Below are 22,407 nucleotides of genomic sequence, written 5' to 3'. Positions count from 1 at the left end.
ATAGCAAATTCCATAGTGATCTTGCTGACAGATTTTCAAAACACTCCACATCTACTGCACTTCCGAGTTGTTAGAAAAGGCAGCCACTGATTTGGGTACCAACACGGCAGCTGAGCTTTCTTGACATTGGGTGTGCCTCCTTACTTCTACAGTCCCTTCCTGAAAATATTCCACAAGGACCATTGAAAGTTTTAAGGTGGAAGGAAGCAGAGAACAGGCTGGATTTTGGGGTCAAATTCACCAGGATCATGCTTCTGCAGCATGGGTTCATCTTGGCATTGATGCACAGTACAGAATGATCAAGGCCATTTTAAATATTATCAGGTTTGAATGCTAAAGTATTTAGCACACATCCATGCTTCTATTTTTTCACACAAACTAGAAGATGCACTGAACAATGGCTGGTTTATTCAAAGCTATTTTGTGCTATGTCCTTCACAGATCCCAGCAGCAGGAGTCAGTTAGACTGTGACTTATATTCAGCCAAAATGCTTTTCCCTGCCATGTGTACTACGCACATAGCCAGGGCAAAAAATATGCAGGCAGCTCACTGCAGAAGACCTACTGACAGCCCAGCTTCCCTCCTGGGTGAGGATGCACGACATCAACACCTGGAAGGCAAAAGAAAACACGAGGAAGAGGAAGATCAGATATGTGATTTTCCTGTGGACCATCCACTTCATGGTGAGTGCTTCTACATCCAAACTTTTTCCCAGAGTACCCAAAACCACAAATGCTATCTTACAGTGATGTACATGGCAATACCTAGTAACAGATGTCACAAATATGGCTGAGTCACAGGGATGATTCTTCAGTGCTGCCGTCGAAAACATGGAGACTCACCCTTTGAGCTAAAGATCTAGATCTGGCCTGCCAACCCTACCAATTTTAGTGATAGGGACTGCTTGGGGTGGCTATTGCCCTTCTAATTGGGGTGGCAATCTACAGTTACCATGTTCAGCAGCGTCTCTTCCCGGGTTGAGCAACGCCCATTTCCTGACAAATAGGCATTGCACAACATGGGGAACAAGGCTACTGAACATGACAAATCAGCTCCATGTGTTCCATACACCTTGGACCCACTGTGCAGGTGATGAGGTCATCAGCATGCACACAGGCAAACTGTCCATGTGCAGTAGGTCTGGCATGCAGGATGGGCCAGGCACAATTTTCAAGCCTGGCTATGTTGGCAGGTCTGGTAATTTCATTAGTTGTGAGCACTGGTGAAGAGCAGTATATCTCTTAACCAAAGAAAAGGGCAATACAAATATGTTTTTCCAATATGTTGCACAGAGGCTTTAAACGAAGCAGGGTGCATCGTACCTGGACAAGACAAGTTCCTAACAGACAGACTGCAGTTTATTTGGAGCTTGTGGCAAAAAGTGCTTTAAGTTCTTTGGGTTTTAGGAAAGGTTAATACAGATTATCATACTAACTGAGAAAACAACTCAGTAGCAGCAATAAGGTGTTTCCTTCATAGTCTGTTATTATTCACTCCTTTCTGAAAGAAAGAAAAAAAAGACAATTCCAATTAAGGCCATGGAAGACTCCTAATGGAGCTCATGTGACCACAGATGCACTTGTTCAGCTGGCTTCACTGAGATTCACACATCTTCCTCAGCCCATACTCTGCAAGGTGACAAAGGAAACATTTCTCTCTGTGAAATACATTTGAAAGAAAAGCCTTGTTCCTGCTGCTGCTGCTATGGTATATACGAGTCTTGTGATGAGCTGCTGTCACCTCCTTCTCCTGCATGAGACAGCATCTGTCTTGACACAGACAGAAGTCTTGTAAGATAACTGGATATTTTAGCCTATCTCTGACCTGTAAGCTGCATGCAGCTGATGGCATCAGGACAAAATCAAGTTCCTCACAGACCAGCTAGGGCTGTAAGTATCTGGCATTTGGAGTTGCCCATGAGTACTAAAAAGGAGTATATTTCATGCAGGAGGGAGTCCCCAGCCACAGGGATCACACCGGAGCTGGCTGGTGGCTTTCCCAGGGTGATAGAGGAGGGTGGCAGCTATCCCGACTCAGCACTTAGCCTCATTGACCAGCACAGTGGTTGGTACCAGCCTCATCAGCAAAGCAGGCTGGAGAGGATGTAATTATCTGCACAAAGCCAAGCCAATCTGAGCAGGTCCTTTCCATGGAAACATATTTTAAAAACATTTTAAACAAAATCCCTCTGTTCCCTGGTGGCAGTGGGGTTTTGAAACCAAGCAGAGGTTTAATGATCTGCCATTTTCTAGGCTAATGGTTCCTGCAGTTGCTGAGCCTTTGATAGAAACTGGCTCAAGGAGGGAGGAAGATCCTGAAGCACTGGGTTGGCATTTTCCCTGCAGTGCACAGTGATGTTTCATATCCCATTCATGCACTGTGTCATTCTTAGCAGAGAGCTGGAGGCCTGGGCTTAAAATCCTTTCCAGCATCATAAGCTTCAGCCTCCTTTCTCTACTTTACATTGGGGAAGAAGAGCTAGTGGCTCTTTTTCTCCTGCCTCTGGCTGTGGCATGAGTCATCTTTGCCAGACAAGGTCAGTAGCATTCCCTGCAGGAGAGATAGACTGCACCACCCTTGAAAACAGTCTCTAATCCTTACATTTTGTGCTGATAGCAAATTAACTTCCGTTTCAATGCCTATCAACTCTGTGGCGCTTCAGACACACTCTCGGCATGGTAACTATAGTCTGATTATCGGTCATCTAACAAGGCACAAGGGCAGTGCCAAATGCCCATAGCATGTGCCATGGAGGTGTCCCCAGGACCTCCCTCACATCTGCATTGAGGATGCCAACAAGTGGCCAGGGCAATGGCACCAACCCTCTGCACCAGGAGAACTTTCTGATGTGAAAGACACCAGAAGTCCTTGGCTGGGCATTCCCTTCCCTCTTTCTCATAGCCCACCTCTATCTCTATAAAATACCTGCATAATTTGTGAGGAAGGGCACTAGGCTCTGGCTAAGAACACACTTCTGTACAGCTGTCAGGGAGCAGAAGAAATCAAAAGGGCTATGAAATCACCTAGGTGGCAGGAGAACTGGGGTTTGTATAGTGCTTTCTTGGATAGGAAGAGAAAGATGGGGAGGAGGCTGTTACATTATGTCCTTCATGGGCAGGTAGTCTGAGATAGCAAGAGCACCCCAACTGTGTTGTGAGTGTGAATTTGGAGGGTATTTCCAGCAAACTCTGTAACTCTGTAGTGTTCCTAAAAATTTTTTTCTCCCAAAAAAATGCCTTCTGTGGCAAAGTGGTTTAGAAATGCAGTGTCTTCTAAACTTAACAGATTTATGCCCTTATCACAAACCATTTACAGGAAGCAATGCCTCTTGCACTTCGAACTTAGAGGCTGCATCATAAGCAAAAGAAAGATAAAAGCCCTCACATGCAGGAGACATGCTGACAGTGACATTTAGTTTTGTTAAGCTCCCATTTGAATTTTGAAGCCTTTGTTCTGAATGTTGGGTGCTCTCACCTGTAGCCTTCTGCATGATAAACAGCAGAACCTGTTCAGAAAAACTCATTCCTGGGAGCAGTGCTTATAAAATCTGGTTTAGGAGACCACTCTGAGAGACGCCTTTACTTTGGAGCTGGGTACAGGCTGTGCTTGGGCCAGCTCCCTGTGAAATGATTAATTGCTGCTGGTTTGCTGTGTACAAGCATCATTGCTAGGGTCTTCAAAACTCACGAACAAGGAGGACAAGCTCTTGGGGCTGTCAGTCAGCATCACAACAACACATCCCAAGCTGTGAGCTCCCACTTTCCATTTAATTCCTTCTCTCTACCCTACATGACACCCCTGAGACTTGACAGCCAAGCGCTGGAGCCTGGGAGGATTACCTGCCCCCATGTCTGTGTGACCTGCTGGAGACTGCCACGTACAAAATCCCAGCCTAGTTCACATCCTTATGGGCAATTCTTTTGCAATGTGTTCTACACATGCTGGGTCTGGTTGCATACATCCATGTGTGTGTGCTGTAACTATTTACATCCAAATGAGTGTGCCCAGCACTGCACATAGGCAATAGATGCAGTCCTTTATTCCAGCAAGGGAGCAGCCCATGCCTTGGAGAAGCCAGACAGATAGCAGCATCACCTTAAGACACTGGCAGACGCCCAGTCTTGTTAGATTTCTTCTCTGAGAAATAATTCAAGTACAAGGTAGAACAGGCTTCAATAAATGGAGCTGACTCCTAATTCCAGCAGAAATTGAGGTTTTCAGGTCATCGGAAAAACTGGAATATGTTGTTTCCTTCAGCTCATGTCTTCTTTATTCACTGTAGAGGAGGATGCCATAATGAGTCAATGTCACCCAAATATTTCCATAGCAGATATCCTCTGCACATTGCTGACTGGAAGCCCAGGGATCTTTTTATTAATCAAATTATTTTATTATTATGATAGTATCTTTGATCCCAAAGCATACTGACAAATTCTGGTGGCAATTATAAAGACAATGGGAAATTTAGAGATGATCTCAGTTCTGGAGAACTTCCAGTGTAAGTCAGTCATGTCCCCTCTGTACTGATGTCAGTTGCATGCATCTTTAGCTTACTGTTAATGTTCTCTTTAACTCCATAAATTAATTTGTACTGTTCACTTGTGGACAATATGGTTAAATCCATGTACCCCTGTGAAACAGCATGGTTTATCTCTTGCAGAACAGTCTTTTCCCCAATATGCTGACTTATCTTAATGCATTTATAAAGCAGCCAAGAGACTATGAAGCACTGTGTAATCACAATCCCAGATAAATATCAGCTGTCCAGAACATGCCAAAGGGACTGCAAGAAAGGGCTTAAGCATCCCATTATCCTGCAGAACAAAAGGAAGCAATTCTAAATGAAAAGGAAAAGCAGAAGGAAAAAATACATGCCTATATATATAATTTGGCTACCATTAGCTGTCTTAGAAGTCTTCTGTTTATCAGCATGAATAGACCCTGCAGCCATGTGTCTCTGAAGTGCAGTATTCCTATATACATTTAGAAATGCAGCAGACCATTGACCTTGTTTTGGTGCGTTTACCTGAGGCACTGTTGAAGGCTGGTTCTTTGCTTTTCTCCTTCTTTGAAGACTGACTGTTTATAATCACACCCTGGATATTAAAAGAAAGTCATGACACCTGAATCCTTTACTCCCACCCTTCAGATTCTGTTCACATAGAAGTCTCACTGATACAAGTGAGCACTGAAGAAAGCAAAGCTGTCAGCAGTTGGGGGGACTATAATAAATACTGCTTGTATTGTTTCTTTGTGGATTTGTGGGTTTGGGTTGTTTTGTATTTGTTTGGTTTTTTTTTTACTTAGAGCAAGTGTTAGCATTCAATGCTTTCCTCTATCAGCCTCTGCTTTCCCAGGAACTCTGGATCCAAAGGGTATATTACACAGGACCCAGAGATTAATTTGTTCCTGCTAGTCAAATCTGTGTAATGTGACCATTTGTAAAGCTAATTGCACACCTTGATAAGCTTATTTCAAAGGTCTTACGAGTACTTATTTAACTTCTCCTAAATTAGTATCATAGAATCATTGAATGGTTTGCATTGGAAGGGACCTTAAAGCTCATCCAGTTCCAACCTCCTGCCACCCCTTCTAGTGGAAAGCATGGACACCTTCCACTAGACCAGGTTGCTCCGAGCCCTGTCAAACCTGGCCTTGAACACTGCCAGGGATGGAGCAGCCACAGCTTCTCTGGGCAATCTGTGCCAGCACCTCATCACCATCATAGTGAAGAATTTCATCCTAATAGCCAATATAAATCTACCCTCTTTCAGCTTGAAGCCATTCCACCTTGTCCTGCCACTACATGTCCTCTCCAGCTTTCTTGTAGGCCCCTTTAGGTATTGAAAGGGTTCAATAAGGACTCCCTGGAGCCTTCTCTTCTCCAGGCTGAGCAAGTCCAACTCTGTCAGTCTGTCTCCATAGGAGAGGTGCTCCAGCCCTTTGATCATCTTCATGGACCTCCTCTGGACTCACTCCAGCAGGTCCACTTCCTTCTTATGTTGGGGGTCCGAGCTGGATGCATTACTGCAGTTACCAGGTCACACCAGAGTGGAGCAGAGGGGCAAAATCTCCCTCAACCTGCTGGTCACGCTCCTCTTGATGGAGCCCAGGATATGGCTGGTCTCTGGGCTCAAGCACACACTGAAGTGGCTCATGTTGAGATTCTCATCAGTCAATGCCCCCAAGTCCTTCTCCTCAGGGCTGCTCTTAATGCATTCTCTGCCCAGCCTCTATCTGTGCTTGGGATTGTCCTAACTCACATACACCAATGCTGTAACCCCATCATGGAAGGCCACCAAATTTGTCAGACGTGATTGTGAAGCCATGCTAGCTGTCACCAATCACCTCCTTATTTTCCATGCACTCCAGCATAATTTCCTGGAGGATTTGCTCCATGAACTTGACAGGCATTGAGGTGACACTGTCTGGCCTGTAGTTCCCTGGGTCTTCCTTTTTTTCCCTTTTTAAAAAGAGGGGTTATGTTTCCCTTGTTCCAGTCAGTGGGAACTTCACCAGATTGCCACAGCATCTCAAATATTATGGATAGTGGCTAATCCACTTCATCCACCAGTTCCCTCAGGACCTGCAGACGCATCTCAGGAGGTCACAGGGACTTGTGCACCTTCAGGTTCCTTAGATGGTCCTGATCTCCTCTGACAGTGGGTGATTCTTCATTCTCCCAGTCCCTGCCTTTGCCTTCTGCAACTTGGGCAGTGTGGCTGGAGCACTTGTCAGTGAAGACTGAGACAAAAATGTTCCTGAATATCTCAGCCTTCTCCATATCCCAGGTAACCAGGTCTCCTGTTTCCTTCCAGAGAAGGATCACATTTTTCCAGTCTTCCTTTCACCATTGACATACCTATAGAAGCTTTCCTTGTTGCTCTTGATGTCCCTGACCAGATTTATTTTTACCAGGACTTTAGGTTTCTGAACCTGATCCCTGGCTGTTTAGGCAATTTCTCTGTAATCCTCTCCCTGCTTCTACCCTCTGTAGGTTTTCTTTTTGTGTTGGAATTTCTCTGGGAGCTTGTGGTTCATCCATGCCGGCCTCCTGGCATCTTTGCCTGACTTTCTCTTTGCTGGGATGCACCACTCCTGAGATTTGTCTGAGAATTTTTCATTACATCCCCAGGATTTAGTACTTTTAATTACTGTTCTTTGAAATTGAGGGCAAGCCTTTACCTACTGTATTAGCAAGTGTTTTATGCTGAAATGGGAAACTAGGGAGTGCAGACTCTGAGGCAGGGATGTAAACAAGCATGTCTGATTGATGTCTAGAGGTTTGCAGGTACAAATAACCACGAAGAACAGTCGAAAACAGGCTGCCTGCAGCCTGCAATAAGCTCGGCTTTCTCCATGGGCAGATGACTGTTTTCTAACAAAGGCAATTGATCAAACAGTGTGGGGAGAGTAGTGGGGAACCCAGTGAGAACCATTATCAGATGAGGCTGGGCACTGCTTCTAAGGTGAAGTTTGACAACTGCTGAACCTTCACAGAAAGTACATTTCAAGCTTGATATTCAGCTGAATGGAGAAACTACATATATACCTACCCCAAATCCATTTGGATCTGAAGAAGTTCATGAAGATGCAGGTCATTTAGCCTAAGTACAGATTTGAACACACACTCCTGTCAGTTGGGGTCCCTCATACCATGGCCTGCATGCTTCTTCCTCCAGATACATCACTGACTGCTGGCTGTGCCAGAGTTACACACAGCACCATTTCAGGGCAGCAGCATTTGTAGACACTGTCGTAATCTTGCAGGCAGATGGGAAGGGTTAAACTCACCAGGGGCTCAAGCTGATGGCGAGCACCATCCTCCACCACCAACTTCCAAGTGAATGGTTTCATACATAGCATCTATTCTGACAATCAGACTGAGAAGCTCACGTGGTCACCATTAGCCTGATATTTTTAGAATCCCTGCTCATTCCACCTAAAGTCTGTACCTGTCTGCATTCCAGCCATGCTGCAGGGTGATTAGGCACTTAACTTAGTGCCAGGGTGGAAGCAACTCTCCATCAAAGAGTTGTGGATTGAAGGTAAGAAGTCATGCCTTTGCAAGTTCAAGTTGTGCTGCTCTGTCTTATCTTTGGCAGTGCCTAAATAGCCAGCAGCTGGATCCTAAACGCTGCATTTTGCTAGCAGGAGGCTCTATCCAGAGCACATTGTACCTATCCAATTAGGATCAGTATCACTGGCTATGCTAGTCCTTCCTAACAAAGGCAGAAAAGCCACTTTAATAAAGATTACCATGCTGCCATACTCCCACTTCAATATTGCAGTGCAAGCTCTTTTGAAAGCCACAAGCCACCTCCTTAACTAGGAGAGGGACTACAATGGGCACATCTCTGTACACAGGCAAGCACATTTTGTCCTGATGCCATCAGCACCCTGTAATAACTCTGATAGAATAGCAATTGGGGTTTTTTTTTGCTATGGGCTTGGTGGCAGGGTGTCACCACAAGAGGCAACATTCAGAAAAGCCACATGAAGGAATCGGCTGGGAAACCCACATACGTGTGATTGGATGAATTAAAGAGACAGAGAAACACCTTTTAAAGGGTCTAAAAAAGAAAAAAATAGAACTTAAACAGGTATAATGAAGCCCTTTTTCAGGGCTTTTGAGTTTCTTTTTGAGAAACAAATGATACAACTTTATGACATAAAGAAAAATATATTTCTGAGAATATGTAACTAAAGCCACTTTCTTGCTTACGTGACTACATTTTCTCTTCTTGTCAAAGAAGCAGCAAAATCTTTGGATCTGGTTATTGCATACCATGAGAGGGTATCTGTCCAGAAATGACAAAGAGTATTGCAGCAAGATAAACTGATCCCACCATCTTTCATCTACCTACATTACATACTCCAAAGCAGATATGTGCCACCACTGACTTCCAGCCTTCCTCTTGGGTTTTTAATTTCTTATCCCTACAGGCGATAAGTATGCACCCTTATAACGAGACCAAGTAGTCTTGATATGGTAGTCTTAGACTGCTAATGGGCTAAGCGCAAATGGGAGATGCAATTGCAAAGATCTCCCTGAAGTAGCATTTATCTGTCTGGTTCAGGAACACTGAGCAGCTGAGAAACAGAAGTACAAGGTGTACCATAGGCTATATGCCAACTATAGACTATAGTCCAGAATGAATTTGCCCAAGCATGGCATTGCTGCAGCTGCACATCTTTTACTTAGCAAACTCAGGTACAAGCAGTAGTCTTCAGTACTGGTTTGTTCATACCTCTAATATCTTGTGACTGTGTTATACTAGGCAGTGGAAATAAGTTGTAATACACTAAGCTAAAACTGTGTAAACAAGCAATTGCAAATAAGACTCCTTGAGCTATGCATAGTATCAGAGCCTTAAATTCCCTTACTCATTCGGAAAGGAATGATGAGGGGTAAGGCTTCATTCCATGTGGATATTTGGAGGTCAGAGATCAGATAATGAAGTAAGTTGGGAGGGACCTCTGGAGACCATCTTGCCCAACCCCAGCTCGAAGCACAGCCAGCTTAAATCAGGTTACTTAGATCTTTGTCCAGTCAAGTTTAGAATATCTCCAAGGACTGAGACTTCTCAGACTCTCCAGGCCCATGTCAGGCCACCTTCATGGTGGAAACCATCCTGTTGTGCAACCAGAATTTTATTTGCTGCAATTTTTACCCATTGATCTCATCCTTTCACCACGCACCTTCAAGAAGAATCTGTATTTCTATGAAGATCAGACGTTTCAACTTGCTCCAAGTCTGACCTAGTAATAAAGCCAGATCTGCAGGGTCAAATGGAGCCTGTGACTGAATTTAAAGGATCTATACTGCTTTACTGTTGTAGAGAATCTTGGTCCTTCCAATGCCAATTTTCCAATTGCCAAGGCAATGTATAGACAGCTGTATCTCTAAGTGTCTGCAAATGCTGACATATTTAGCTGCCTGATATTTTCAGGCTTGGTTTCAGCTAACCTGCAAGTGACTTTCAAGAGAGCATAAAAACACACTTGAATATCCCCCGCTTTTACATAGAAAATAGCTCAGGAAACTCAGACAGAATCTTATTTCCCCAGAGACTCTAGAACCACGTTTGTAAAGCTAGTGTTACACTTCCAACACTTTCTAGCCTTATATCTTCCACCCACATTCTTTATTAGACTGTAATTCTGAATGCAGTTGTTTGCTATGGGATCTCTAAGCTAAGGTCCAAAGGCAAAGAGAAGTATCAACACTACAGTCAGAAAAAGTTTTATCTTGCAAGAAAAAATGTTAATGGATAGCCCCGGATTTTTTGTATTTTTATAGGGGTTGTTTTATAATAAACAAAAATAGAATGACAGAAAAAAAATGCACTTTTCTAGATTTCCTCCTGTCAAAAGCCTTGATTAGTTCACAGGAGTTAGCAATCTAATTTAATTTCCAGTTGAAATCAAATCCTGTCTTTCAGTCTCTACTGGCCCATAGCTGATGTCATGTTATTGTATTTTGTTTAATATGATGAGTTTCAGCTTTGAAAAATCTGATTTCAGAAGGATTGACACTTCTGAGCACTGTGTAGACCTTTCCCTTACATAAGAGTCTCATCTGTAAAAAAGTTCACCTTTCAAGAGGGAAAGATGTGGAGGATGTAAGAGTGAACTGACAGGGAGTTTCTTTTGCCCATCACCAAGTTATCTGCGTCATTTTCATACCAAAAAAAAGGTGTTATGAGACACCAGAAACTCACAAACCTGTTCTCTCTGAAGCTATGCTCTCTAGTTCTGGACACTTCTTAGCTACAGGTGGGACAGAATACTGTAAGCGATTATCTGACAGATCAATTTCCCATCCCATCTCCAGCAGAGTTTAAAATACTGTGGGGTTCAAGGCAATAGATCTGCCTCCTAGGTACCATAAGATGTTCCAGCTCAACTAAAAGTTTCTTCTCAAACCTATGCTAGCTGTGCACAGACTTTGTTATCTCATTCTTGTATTTTCATTGTAGGGTAGACTTCGTAAGTCCTTCTAAATTCATGATCTTCAGTACTGAGTTTGTTCCACACCTTGGCCCTGTGGAGATGGTATTGCATTGCTTTGTAGCAGCTGATTTCTTGAGATCATCTAGGTTGATTAATCCAATAAGCTCTGTACCAAGTGCCCTGCCAGCACCCACAAGTTCTTATGGTGGTAACCAAGGATAGATAGCGACATAATTGTCTCTGGTGTGTATGAACATACTCTCTATGGAGAAGTCCTCCAGCTAGCATGGTCTAATAGAGTAGACCATTCCTTTCTAGTTCAGGTAGTAGTTTCTGGTTTGGGCACTAAAAGTCTTGCCTTAGCTTTGATTCCCCATTAGGAAGAGGAGACGATAGCTGTCATCATACGTGCTTACAGGCAAGAGCTAAAGAATGCTGTTTGTATGGTGTCTGCTACAATGAGGGCTCATACAGTTGGCTGATACATTCTGATGGAATACTAAAATCTACCTTTTTTACTTATTATTTGATGTGACGTCTTAGGTTTTAAAATGTAGACAGTTGGTTCTTAATTTGCTTAGTCATGAAATTGTATTTCAGTTCATTAATACTTTTTTTTAAAAGGAGCATTGGGATTTTTTGCTGGTTCAGAAATCTTCCAGGAGCTGGGCAGGTTTGTTCTCATTCTCGTGAAAGCTTTCTGATTGCTTGAATAGAATGCCAGGGTGTACAAAACCTGTAAGGACAAGAACCCTGCCAGAATCCCTGATGTTTATGTACAGTGGAGACCACAGGAACAAGGAGGTGATCACAGTCTGAGCTTGGATCTCTTGCTCCACTCTTGAAGGGATGGAGGTAGACTGCAACTTCTCCCAGGTTTGTGGAGCCACTCTTCTATCTTGCATTGAAGCAGGAGCTCAGCTCAGTGTTCAGGGATACATAAAGGACATCTCAGGGAGGCCTCAAATTTCTGAGACCACGACAAGGTTGGGGCAAATTTCACTTGCTGTCAAGATCTGCTATATGAAATGCCGTGTGCTAGAGAAATCTAAATACCATATGTTGTCATGATGCACATACAGCTGAGAGATTTATTATCATATCACAGAACATGATGTGCTTGACAAAATATAAGTTTGGTACTCCAACTTACCTCTCCGCAGCATCTCCCAGAACGATATGGAGGCCAGCCTCACACCAGAGAGGTATGAGGTGAAAGTCTTCCTGACAAGACACACCTTTATGAACTGTTAGCTCTTTCATATTTACAGGGGACATATAGTGCCCTGAGATTTATATTATCAACACTGATATTTGCCTTTTAATCTATATAGCAATAAATCCCCCTTACAGCCTTTTTTGGGGAAGGTTCAAGTAGATGCAGCTTTGTAATCAGGGCTTCTTAGGAGAGGGTGCCCATTGCTAACTTCAGCATAAACGCACAAAATTATTTCTCATTTCAGATGTCTGTCACAGTAGTGCCAGCAAGATCCAATGTAAATAACATTTTTCTCTTGAGGCTGAAGCCAGCACTGCAGTCTAATGAGTAGTACTTCACAGCCCAGTGAAAAGTCTAATGATACAGATTTAACTGTGTTGGACATCATCTTTATTAGGCTGCTTCTGGGATACATGAGTATTGACAGTTATTTATGATAAATGATGCTCCTCTGTTATTCTTACATGTCTGATTTCCTTTCAAAGTACCCAAGAGGTTTTAGTGAAGATGAAATACAATGGAATGTATTCTCTTTACTGGTCCCCAGGTACTGTGTCCTAGGCACCTTCGTACTAAGTCAGTGGACAGATTTTTTTAATCCCTTATTTTCTGTCTCAACAGAGTTACAATGAGGTTTCAATTACAGAACGAAAAATGTCATTTTCTGATTGGCACAGTGCCCAGGTTATATTGGCCAAGGTATTTAGTTACCTTTTTTCACCGTTTTAGCCTCCGAAAGGAAAAGTTTATGCCAATGGTTGAGCAAAAGGGGCACATAAAGCAAAGTCTCTTTGAGGGACTAAGGTAATCTTCTCTGGTTAACCATTCCCTTTAGGAAGTGTATTGCATCTAGTTACATAGTATGAATTGGTAGTTGTCATGAGACCATATACAACCAAAGCAGTTATTCAAAAAGGTAATTTTCTCAAGCAATGTGGTGTCATTGCCAATTACTTCAGGTAGTTGAGTAGCAAGCTTATCATAGTTACAAGTGATATTAGAATTTTTATGCTCCTATCAGGCTGCAGTTTTCCAACCTCAGCAGAAAAAAATCCTGTGACTCACAACACTTAGGGGATAGTTTTCTACACTGGTCATTCAACATCGGCTGGAAGATACTTCCAGTGCCATTTGTGCATCAGAGAGGATTCCAGCTTTGGGATGAGGCGGAACTCCACGTTCTGCAGATCATCTGCCTTAAAGCTCACTTCTGTTGCTCCTTTCTCCTCATCCTTGCAAGATATCAGGCCTTCAAGCATCCTTTCAGAGCAACCTAGACTATATTCAAATTTACACCATGTGGCATACTAAGTTCATAATTTGAATAACGTACTCTGGTGTACGAGCACATGTGTAGGAGTTCTGAGGGAAGTGTTTAGTGTGGTCCCACTACTGCAGGTGAAGCAATAGAGCAGCCTGGGAGTCCCCTTAGGAATTCACAGCAGCCAAAGTTCCTGGTAGGCTGCTCCATGTTTTTTAAGGCCTTGCAGTTCTTAAGGACAAGCTTGTTTAGAAAGTCCCTGCACCACAATAGTGCAATGAGGAGCATACCATGAATTTTCTTTGTAAGGTAACATTTTTAATGACACTGTCACACTGAAGTGAAAATGCTGGCTATGCCTAAAAACTGCCAGAGGAATGGTATGGGAAAAAAACATCAGTCAGTTTGGAATGGTTGACTTCTCTCTACAGCATTCATGAATTTTGAGTACTCTTTGATATTGCAGGATGAGAAAATTCATCAAAACGAGTAGAGTGACAATGGAATAAAATAATACCTCACAGCTTGAGGAAAGTAAGACAGACCAGCATGATGGGAAAAGATAGGAATGGAAAATTTATGAGCTGAAAGATGGTGATTTCTTACAGGCATGAGAACAGCACCAAGACAAAATACAGTATCTACTCTTCCATTCTCTTTACATTAAGGGTTTCTTCACAAACAGTTAATACAGGATTGCATATTAGCAACAGATGTGTGCATGTGACAGGAACAAAAAGGGTTCAAAGGTTGGTCCAATACTAATGGAATTTCATGACAAATCCAGGGCTAGTGTGGTTAAAATACATAGGGGTTTCTAGCCTTTTACGTGCAGTGGATCCATGGAATTAGCACTGCAAATGGGCTCCTTTGACTTGAATGACAAAGTAATTCATTCACATTCACTGCTGGGTCAGGAGACAGTCACCTTTTGTAAGCGTATCTCTAGAAGGTGCTGGAGGTGCCATCCCACCTGCATAGCAATTTACAGAGATTGCTGGATTTCTGAATCTTCTTGTGGGCCTCTGGCGCTTTCCTATAAAATGCAATACACCTATTCTTGTTTACACAGTTGAGAGGAAAGGCAAGCGGAGAATCCGGACAACATTCACAGCCGAGCAGCTCCAGGAACTGGAGAAGATTTTCCAAGTGACTCACTACCCAGATGTCCATATTCGCAATCAACTGGCAGCAAAGATAAACCTCCCAGAAGCCAGAGTTCAGGTACATGTGTCTCCAAAAGGCTATGCTCACTGCAGCAATTCTTTATTCAGAGTACATTCTTAATAGTTTATGCCTGGCTGACAACACTAATGAAATACGTGACCTCTCTGTTACCTTACAGAAGAGGCCAGTATCACTGCTCTGCTTTTACAAATAGGGAAAAAAGTATTTGTCACTCAGCTGGTACTAACCAAATGGGATTAATCAAAGGGTTAACAGGAGCTCTAAGCATACTAAATGCATAGCAAATAGGAGTTACAGATGGTTATGAGCAACCTGTTGGACTCTGTACTGACAGAAGGGCCATTTATGAAAATAATTATTAATCATTTTTCAACCTTTTATAGACTAATGTACATCCAGTACAAACTGTCATTCACATCCATCTTCTACAGGGTTTCAAGAAAATAAAAATAACTGCCCAAATGAAAATGCTTTCTTAATGTTCTGTGTTTTGATATCACAGGCTATAAATGCCCTGGCTGTAATTTCAGTGCATGAAAACTAATTCAGTTCCCCCCAGCTGTAATGTAGTCTTGCTGACTGTGCTTAAAATTGACCCCAAATGTTTACTGCATATGAAATCTGCTACATTAAAATATACATTCCACTGTGTATTGGAATTTGGTGTTGTTTACCAGGCACTGTTGTGATGATTTTTGCGTGAGTCAGTTTCTGTACTTGCCATAAGGCTAGAATCATCAGTGTACTTCCATGCACAGATTCCACTGTAACAATTAAATTTCAACACCAAGCAGTTTATTGATTATGACATGTCTGGGACTATTGACTAACCATGATGACATTACTTTATAGTTAGGTGACAGGGAGAATTAGAACAGCATAGCCATAATATGCCCATTAACGGTATCATTGTACCCACAATGCATTTCCAATGGTATAAAGCACAAGCCGGGCTACTAGTCAGTGTTCCCAACAGAACAGCAAATCATATGAAAGAACAGGGCAATCTTCTGTTTAGAAAATATTTATAATCTGTAGGCTGAAAAATAAAGAAGAGTTATCATGGGAAACATCAACCTGAGATGTAGACAAAAGAAGAAAAAGCCCCTCATGTATGAACGGCAGATGGCGAATTCCCAATTTACAGTGTTATACATGACATGGGAAATTCTGTGTTTGACCTCATCTTGGGAATCAAGGTCAACCAAGAGATCAAGGGAAAACCAGCTACAGGACTCAAAATAAGCAGTATCTTAGCACAAGTTACAAGTTGTTATAATTGGGGGTATTGGTTGATGAGAAAATGAACATGGGCCAGCAGTGTGTGCTCGCAGCCCAGAAAGGCAACCGTATCCTGGGCTGCATCAAAAGGAGCATGACCAGCAGGTCAAAGGAGGTGATCCTGCCCCTCTACTCTGCTCTTGTGAGACCTCACCTGGAGTATTGTGTGCAGTTCTGGTGTCCTCAACATAAAAAGGACATGGAACTGTTGGAACAAGTCCAGAGAAGGGCCACGAGGATGATCAGGGGACTGGAGCACCTCCCATATGAAGACAGGCTGAGGAAGTTGGGGCTGTTCAGCCTGGAGAAGAGAAGGCTGCGTGGAGACCTCATAGCAGCCTTCCAGTATCTGAAGGGGGCCTATAGGGATGCTGGGGAGGGATTCTTCATTAGAGACTGTAGTGATAGGACAAGGGGTAACGGGTTAAAACTTAAACAGGGGAAGTTTAGATTGGACATAAGGATGAAGTTCCTTACTGTAAGGCTGGTGAGGCACTGGAATGGGTTGCCAGGGAGGTTGTGAAAGCTCCATCCCTGGCAATGTTCAAGACCAGGTTGGATGAGGCCTTGGGTGATATGGTTTAGCGTAAGGTGTCCCTGCCCATGGCAGGGGGGTTGGAACTAGATGATCTTAAGGTCCTTTCCAACCCTAACGATTCTATGATTCTATAATTTTGATTGATTGTATTTGTCACATATAAACAAAACAGCATGCAAAGAGTTTGTACATGCTCTTGTACTTTGAAATAATAGTTTGGACAAACTTAAAAGCAGAATAAGCCAAATCACCTCAGAAAGATAATTTAACTGGAAACAAAAAAAAACAAGTGAGCAACTATTGGGTAACCAAGTGAAGCGTTTCATAACTGTGAAAAAGCCTCTGTCCTCCAATCAAGAAACAAAGGTATGATTGATGTGAAACAGTTTAAGTGGATAGATGGAATTATATTCCTGCATGTGTGCATGCCTACATGCAACACAAAGTGAAGAATGCTGTATGAGTAAATATTAGAAAAAAGAAATTATAAAAAATTAATAAGCAAAGCAGAAGGATACAGGCCAAAGCTTTGGTCAGGAAAATTAAGGATTGTTAGAAACTCAATAAAAGTCCATTAAAAATAAAAAAACAAACAATCAAGTCAACAATTATATTGATCTGCTACTTTCTAGAAACTGTGGGACTGCCAGGGATAATGCAGAAATGGCACAGATATTCAGTCATAATTTCTGCTCTATCCTTGGAAATGTCAGGTAAGGGGACAGTATGACACGATGATGAAACACTTATCCATAAGGACAATGTTGAACAGCAGCTGCTACAGACAGATATTTTTAAATCCAAACATCTAGGTGACTTACCTCCAGTAGTTCTCAAAAAGTTGCTTGAGAAGCACTTCGGGTCATCAATGTTGATATTTAATAGACCTGAAACACAAGAAAACAAAGAACCATTTTAGGGGTAAGAGTATTGGAGAGCTGGATGGGCAAAAAAAAGGAGGTACTTGGTCTGTGAATACTGTTTTGCCTTTATGAAATAAAAAATAATAATTAAAAAAAAAATCCTGAAGTGAGGACTTTATCCCATGTGCAGACTTCGGAAGGAGCACTTCAAAGGTTGAATTTTGGCTTCAGTCCCCCATCTGCCCTCAATCACTTTGTTGCTGTTAAAGAGGAGCCATTTTTATGGTGCTGTTTCACCATATAATTCCTGCATGGTAGAAAGGGAATGTAGCAGTTTGTACAGACTAAGCAGTTCTCAAACACATGCAAACCCAGATAAACAAAACTGTCCTTTCAGTAACCTCAGATACTGCTAACTATCAGCAATATAGCAGAGGGCTCCTGACATTCGCATTGCTTCCTGGGCAACAGATGCAGAAATTATTGAGCTGCTCATTATTTGATTTGAAATACATATATATTTACATCCAGTAGCATCTGGTTCGGATCACTAACACCTTGTGTTTGTGTGAAACACTTGCAGCAGCACATCCAAGCAGCAAGTTCCTAAGCCAGCTAGAAACTACAGTGAAAGGGGGATTCAACTTTTCACAGCAATGCAGCAAGATGCATTACGGTGGCTGCACAGTCACTACTTGTGTACCCGCACCAGAAACCAGACTGGTCAGATGAAAGAAACTTCCCCTCAGAAAATTAGCTGTCTGCTTTCAAGTGAAAAAGAGATGTCAGATAACACACTCAGACTGCTGAGTGATCCCCTTGGGTCTGCGCTTAGTTCTCTTATGTGAACTTCAAAATGTTACTAGTTAAATATAGAAAGAGCCCTGCTACTACATCTTCACTGGCGACACATTTTTATTGCAGCCCAGCAAAACATCTAAGTGTGTCTTTTCCCAGTCTATTCATTTGGGAATTGGGAACAGGGCGAAAAAGCCACGTCACGCGACAAATCACACCTCCTAGGGAAAACAGAATGCCATTTGCCTTGATTGCCGCAAAGCTTTGACCGCAAAAGAATCTGCTTCCCCAGGAGAGCCCTGTAAGGCATACTCCTTCCTGTGACACTGTCTTTCCAGTAGATCCTAGCTCTTTCATAGGTAGATCTTAGCTCTTCTGTGAGTTGCAAGAGAAAAAAGGATGTCATCCCACATCCCCCATGTCATCCCATGTGAACTGTGAAAGCTGCTGTGTCAAGCCCGATGTTTTCCTTTAGATTCAGTCACTGGTTCTGCTGAGCTGGAGGTTAATGTTTTTTTGATATTCACTTAGAGAATAGGAAAATTAGTTGGATGTGAGCGGTTCCTCCTTCATCTCCTGTTCATTTCTGTACCCGTTCTTTCTTTCCTGTATTCAGATCTGGTTCCAGAACCAGCGAGCCAAGTGGAGGAAACATGAAAAATTTGGCAACTTTGGTGGCCTTCAGCATCTGACAGAAGTTGATTTCATCCCTGCTCCCAAGTCGTGTATCACAGTGAGTACCAGAGGCTACATAAAAAGCCACTAAGGGAGAGATAGCTATCATTCACCAGGTCATCTCTTCACATGGGAGTATACCAGTGAAGAAGGACTGGAAAAGACAAACATGGAAATATGATTTAGAAAAATACTGCCAAATATGGTTAAATAACACATTTCTTCATTAAATTAATTGTTTTGTAAATATGATGTGAGGTGCCTCTTGCAGGATGGTCCTTCCGCTTTTACTTCTGAATCACTCCCTAAATTATATTTTGATTGAAAATATCTTTACCATCAGAAATTTCCTAAAAAGGAAGTAATATGACTTTTTCAGGGACAAAGCCATGTTTCCTTATAGGCAGTGTCTCTTTACAACGTCCAGCCTTGTTAAGTTGACCAGCAATTTTTGCCTCTGACCTACATCCTTGCAAGTCCAGGACAGTTAATATGATTTAGGCTGGCACATGCGCTTTCCCTCTCAGGAGTTTTTCTATGGCTAGAAAAAGGGTATTTTGCCTTGATACTTGAGTGACAGCACACCACTGGGTTTAGGGAGTCTATCCTTCTTAAACTTTTCTTCTTAATTACTGAGCACCAGGGAAACAGATAAGGCTGATTGTAAATTGTATTTAACTAAAAGTCTTCATTGATTCACCTGAGACTTCATTTTTACTCTTGAAAGGCTCCAAGCTTGATGCCAAGAAAGCTCGCTGCTACCATCCCTGCCGTGGGGTACTACTCACCGCTGCAAGGGCAGCTGACTACTGCCTGGCTGCCCAGCACGCTCTCCTTCGTCCCCCACCACTTAGAGCTCCTGCCCTTCCCAAAACCATACTTGCTCTTCAATGTCCTCCCCACTTACGGTGTGCCGCTACCCCACAAGTTGGAAAGGAGCAGTGTCTGCACCAGTTCCACATAGAGAAGAATACGGAGAGCAGGGGAAGTCTGGGGCATGTTTTTCTCACCCATGACTAATCTGGGAGTGTGCAGTTCCTCTCCTTGAACAAGACTGCTGGGACGATGGGTGGCCTGTGGTGCAAAGACAGCTTGCTGCAGGAGTGCCACCATGAGCAACAGAAGCCTAGCAAGCACAGGCAAGAGCCACCATGGACCAAGAAGGAATTCCCCATCTGCTAGAGGAGCAGCATGCTCTGCAGAAACCCACCCACTCAAATGATATCCTCTTCCTGAGGGAATGGTGCATGGAGCAGCCCTGCAAAAGAACTGGGGTTTTACTCAGCCCTGAGACAATGCTGGATGACCCAATTGCATTGGTGGATTGAAGCAGGCAAGATGCCTGCCAAGGTGTGCATAGCGCCACAGTCCAGCCAAAGGGGCTTTCCTCCTCAGGTTTATGCTGCTTTCCTCATATATGCTGGTCCTCATGTGCTGGGGAGAGCAAAGAGCATGCTTAGGTCAAAAATCAGACTTTGAAGATACTTTTCTTCCCCAAAGTATTCAATGTGTGAGGGAAGTGGGTTTGATTTGCTGTGTTGGTGACTTGAATAAAGGGGCACGAGCACAGTTTGAGCTGAAATACAACAGTCTGAGAGGTGTAGCAGTGCTGAGCTCTGGATTTGGTACTTTGAGTCTCTGGGGGCAACAGAATTCTTCAGCTGGTTAATTAAAATGCTTATTAGGAAGCCTCTCATTTTTGACCCAAATTAAGAAAGCTCCAAAACTCTCTCAGAAACAATAACGAAAAGAGACAGTCTTAATCTGCTAGACATAATAGGATGGTTTGACCCCACAGTTCGGTTTAATTGTACATCAATAATGAGATCAGCCTGCCCACTTACAAGATGACTCTATGGGTTATTATTTACATAATATTAATCTCCTTCCAACATATGGTGCTTTTTTTCCTCCTGCTTATTCAGAGTCCAATCCTACCACTAATTTCTGCACTGACTTTCATGAGAAGCACTGTTGAAAAGCATTGTTTAAAGGGTTGAACAATCTTTTGTCTTGCAGTCACAGCACATACTGCATACACATAGGGCAAGCTACTGAGCAAAGCCATTAAAATGTGGTCTCCCTCCCAGACATACCACTTGTAAGGGTGGCCATTCATGACAGAGTCCAAAAGCAGTGCAAATCGTGACCCAAAGGCTTGCTGGGGAGGCTGCCCTGTGCACATGGGAGTGCAGGTAGGTTAATGACTCTGAATAGGTTGCTTACTTCAGAAATCCCTCCAGCCAGACCGCAGCTGCCAGGTCTTCAGCCTTCTTCTAGCTGCTAATTGTTAGTTACATAGTGGATCACAGTGAGTCAATAGCTTTCTTGTCTGGCTGGTACTTCAGGTTTGGGAGTCTCGTATGCTATTCAGTAGGTGACTGTTTCAAGGAAAAGAAAGAAAAGATAAATCCTACCCTATACAGGTTCATTTCTTCAGGCCACAACTATTCAGCAGAAGTCAGATATACTGTGTCCCTCCTCTTACAGATATTAAACAAGACTTTTCCCACCCCTGCTTGGATCTTTCTATCCTCTTCATCCCTATCATTTTATGTCAACTAAAGGGCAGTCCAGTTAGATACAGGACTAAACTTCAGCTCCAACAAAGGGATTTAAGCACCTAATTGATTAAAGTCAACAGGGATTATCAATGGTGCTCACCTCATACAACTTTAGGTGACTGAACTGCAGCCACACACACCTGGATTAAGAATCCTGGGCTCACTTTAAAGAAGTAAGAGTCTTCATGCTAAGGTTTCCGGGTTAGACGAAGTCTGTGCATTAGTGCAGTTTCCAGCGAGTGAATTGTCCCTGTGCAATGATTAGCTGGAATATAAACACTGGCATTGTAATCATCTAATGCTAAGGGGCCATGATTCTTAGCCCAAGTAGACAAGGGCTGCAAGCCAGCACCCACACTGGGACAATTTATCATTGTGTGGGAATATTTGTGTAGCATAGAGGAGGATTCTGGGATTATCATAATGTAACAGTTTTTCTTCATCAGTATATGGAGTGGTTTAATTTCACCAGTCTTTTAATAGAAACCAAACAGCTTTCTAGGGTTATTGCTTACTTTCTGTCCTCTTGATGTGTCTGTCTGATAACTGCATGGCCATGATGCCTGACCAGAATCTGGAAACTCTGCTTCATGTCATGAGCAAATTCCATCAACTTCATTTTGAAAAACCAAAGCCTTAGAACTCCTTTTTTGCTAGCAAGTTCAGTACTTGGGGAGTTTGTTTTGACATAGAACAATTTTGCTTGGGCTTTCTTGTGTATTTATGAAGTTTCAGAATTTCCCACTGAAAATCTATTTTTCCGGATATGTGTAGCATCTCCATCCACATGCAGCTGTTCAAATGCCATAATAATTCATATTATTACTTCTTTTTCACCAATTTCATTATTTTATTTTGGGATGCAACCAGAACAAACGGACACAGAGTGGGGCAGTTTCTGGCACTGGTATCTTGTTAAAACCCAACACCTCCTAGTCTTCCAGCTTTCATCCCCTCTCATCTAATAGTGGCAGATTTCCCTCTGTCCTGGGTTCAGCAGTAGCAGTCATTTTTCTCCTTCTTAGCAGCTGGTACAGTGCTGTGGTTTTGACTTTCAGCCTGG

General features: G+C 42.7%; 1 protein-coding gene across 1 annotated transcript in view; it reads left to right on the top strand.

The window, feature by feature from the left end:
• The window catches only part of ISX (intestine specific homeobox), a 29,123-nt gene extending 8,059 nt beyond the window's left edge, over nucleotides 1–21,064 (top strand). The window contains exons 2-5 of the mRNA XM_062602615.1: nucleotides 442–684; nucleotides 14,510–14,661; nucleotides 18,722–18,838; nucleotides 19,508–21,064. Coding sequence (XP_062458599.1) covers nucleotides 442–684; nucleotides 14,510–14,661; nucleotides 18,722–18,838; nucleotides 19,508–19,744 — 749 coding nt within the window. The 3' untranslated portion in view covers nucleotides 19,745–21,064. The remainder of the gene's footprint in view (nucleotides 1–441; nucleotides 685–14,509; nucleotides 14,662–18,721; nucleotides 18,839–19,507) is intronic.
• The last annotated feature ends 1,343 nt before the right edge of the window (nucleotides 21,065–22,407 follow it).

Source organism: Pezoporus occidentalis, unplaced genomic scaffold (genome assembly GCF_034315485.1).
Source record: "Pezoporus occidentalis ecotype Australia unplaced genomic scaffold, CSIRO_AGI_Poc_V1 ctg78, whole genome shotgun sequence".
Lineage (NCBI taxonomy): Eukaryota > Metazoa > Chordata > Aves > Psittaciformes > Psittacidae > Pezoporus > Pezoporus occidentalis.
This window is presented reverse-complemented; position numbering and strand designations above follow the sequence as displayed.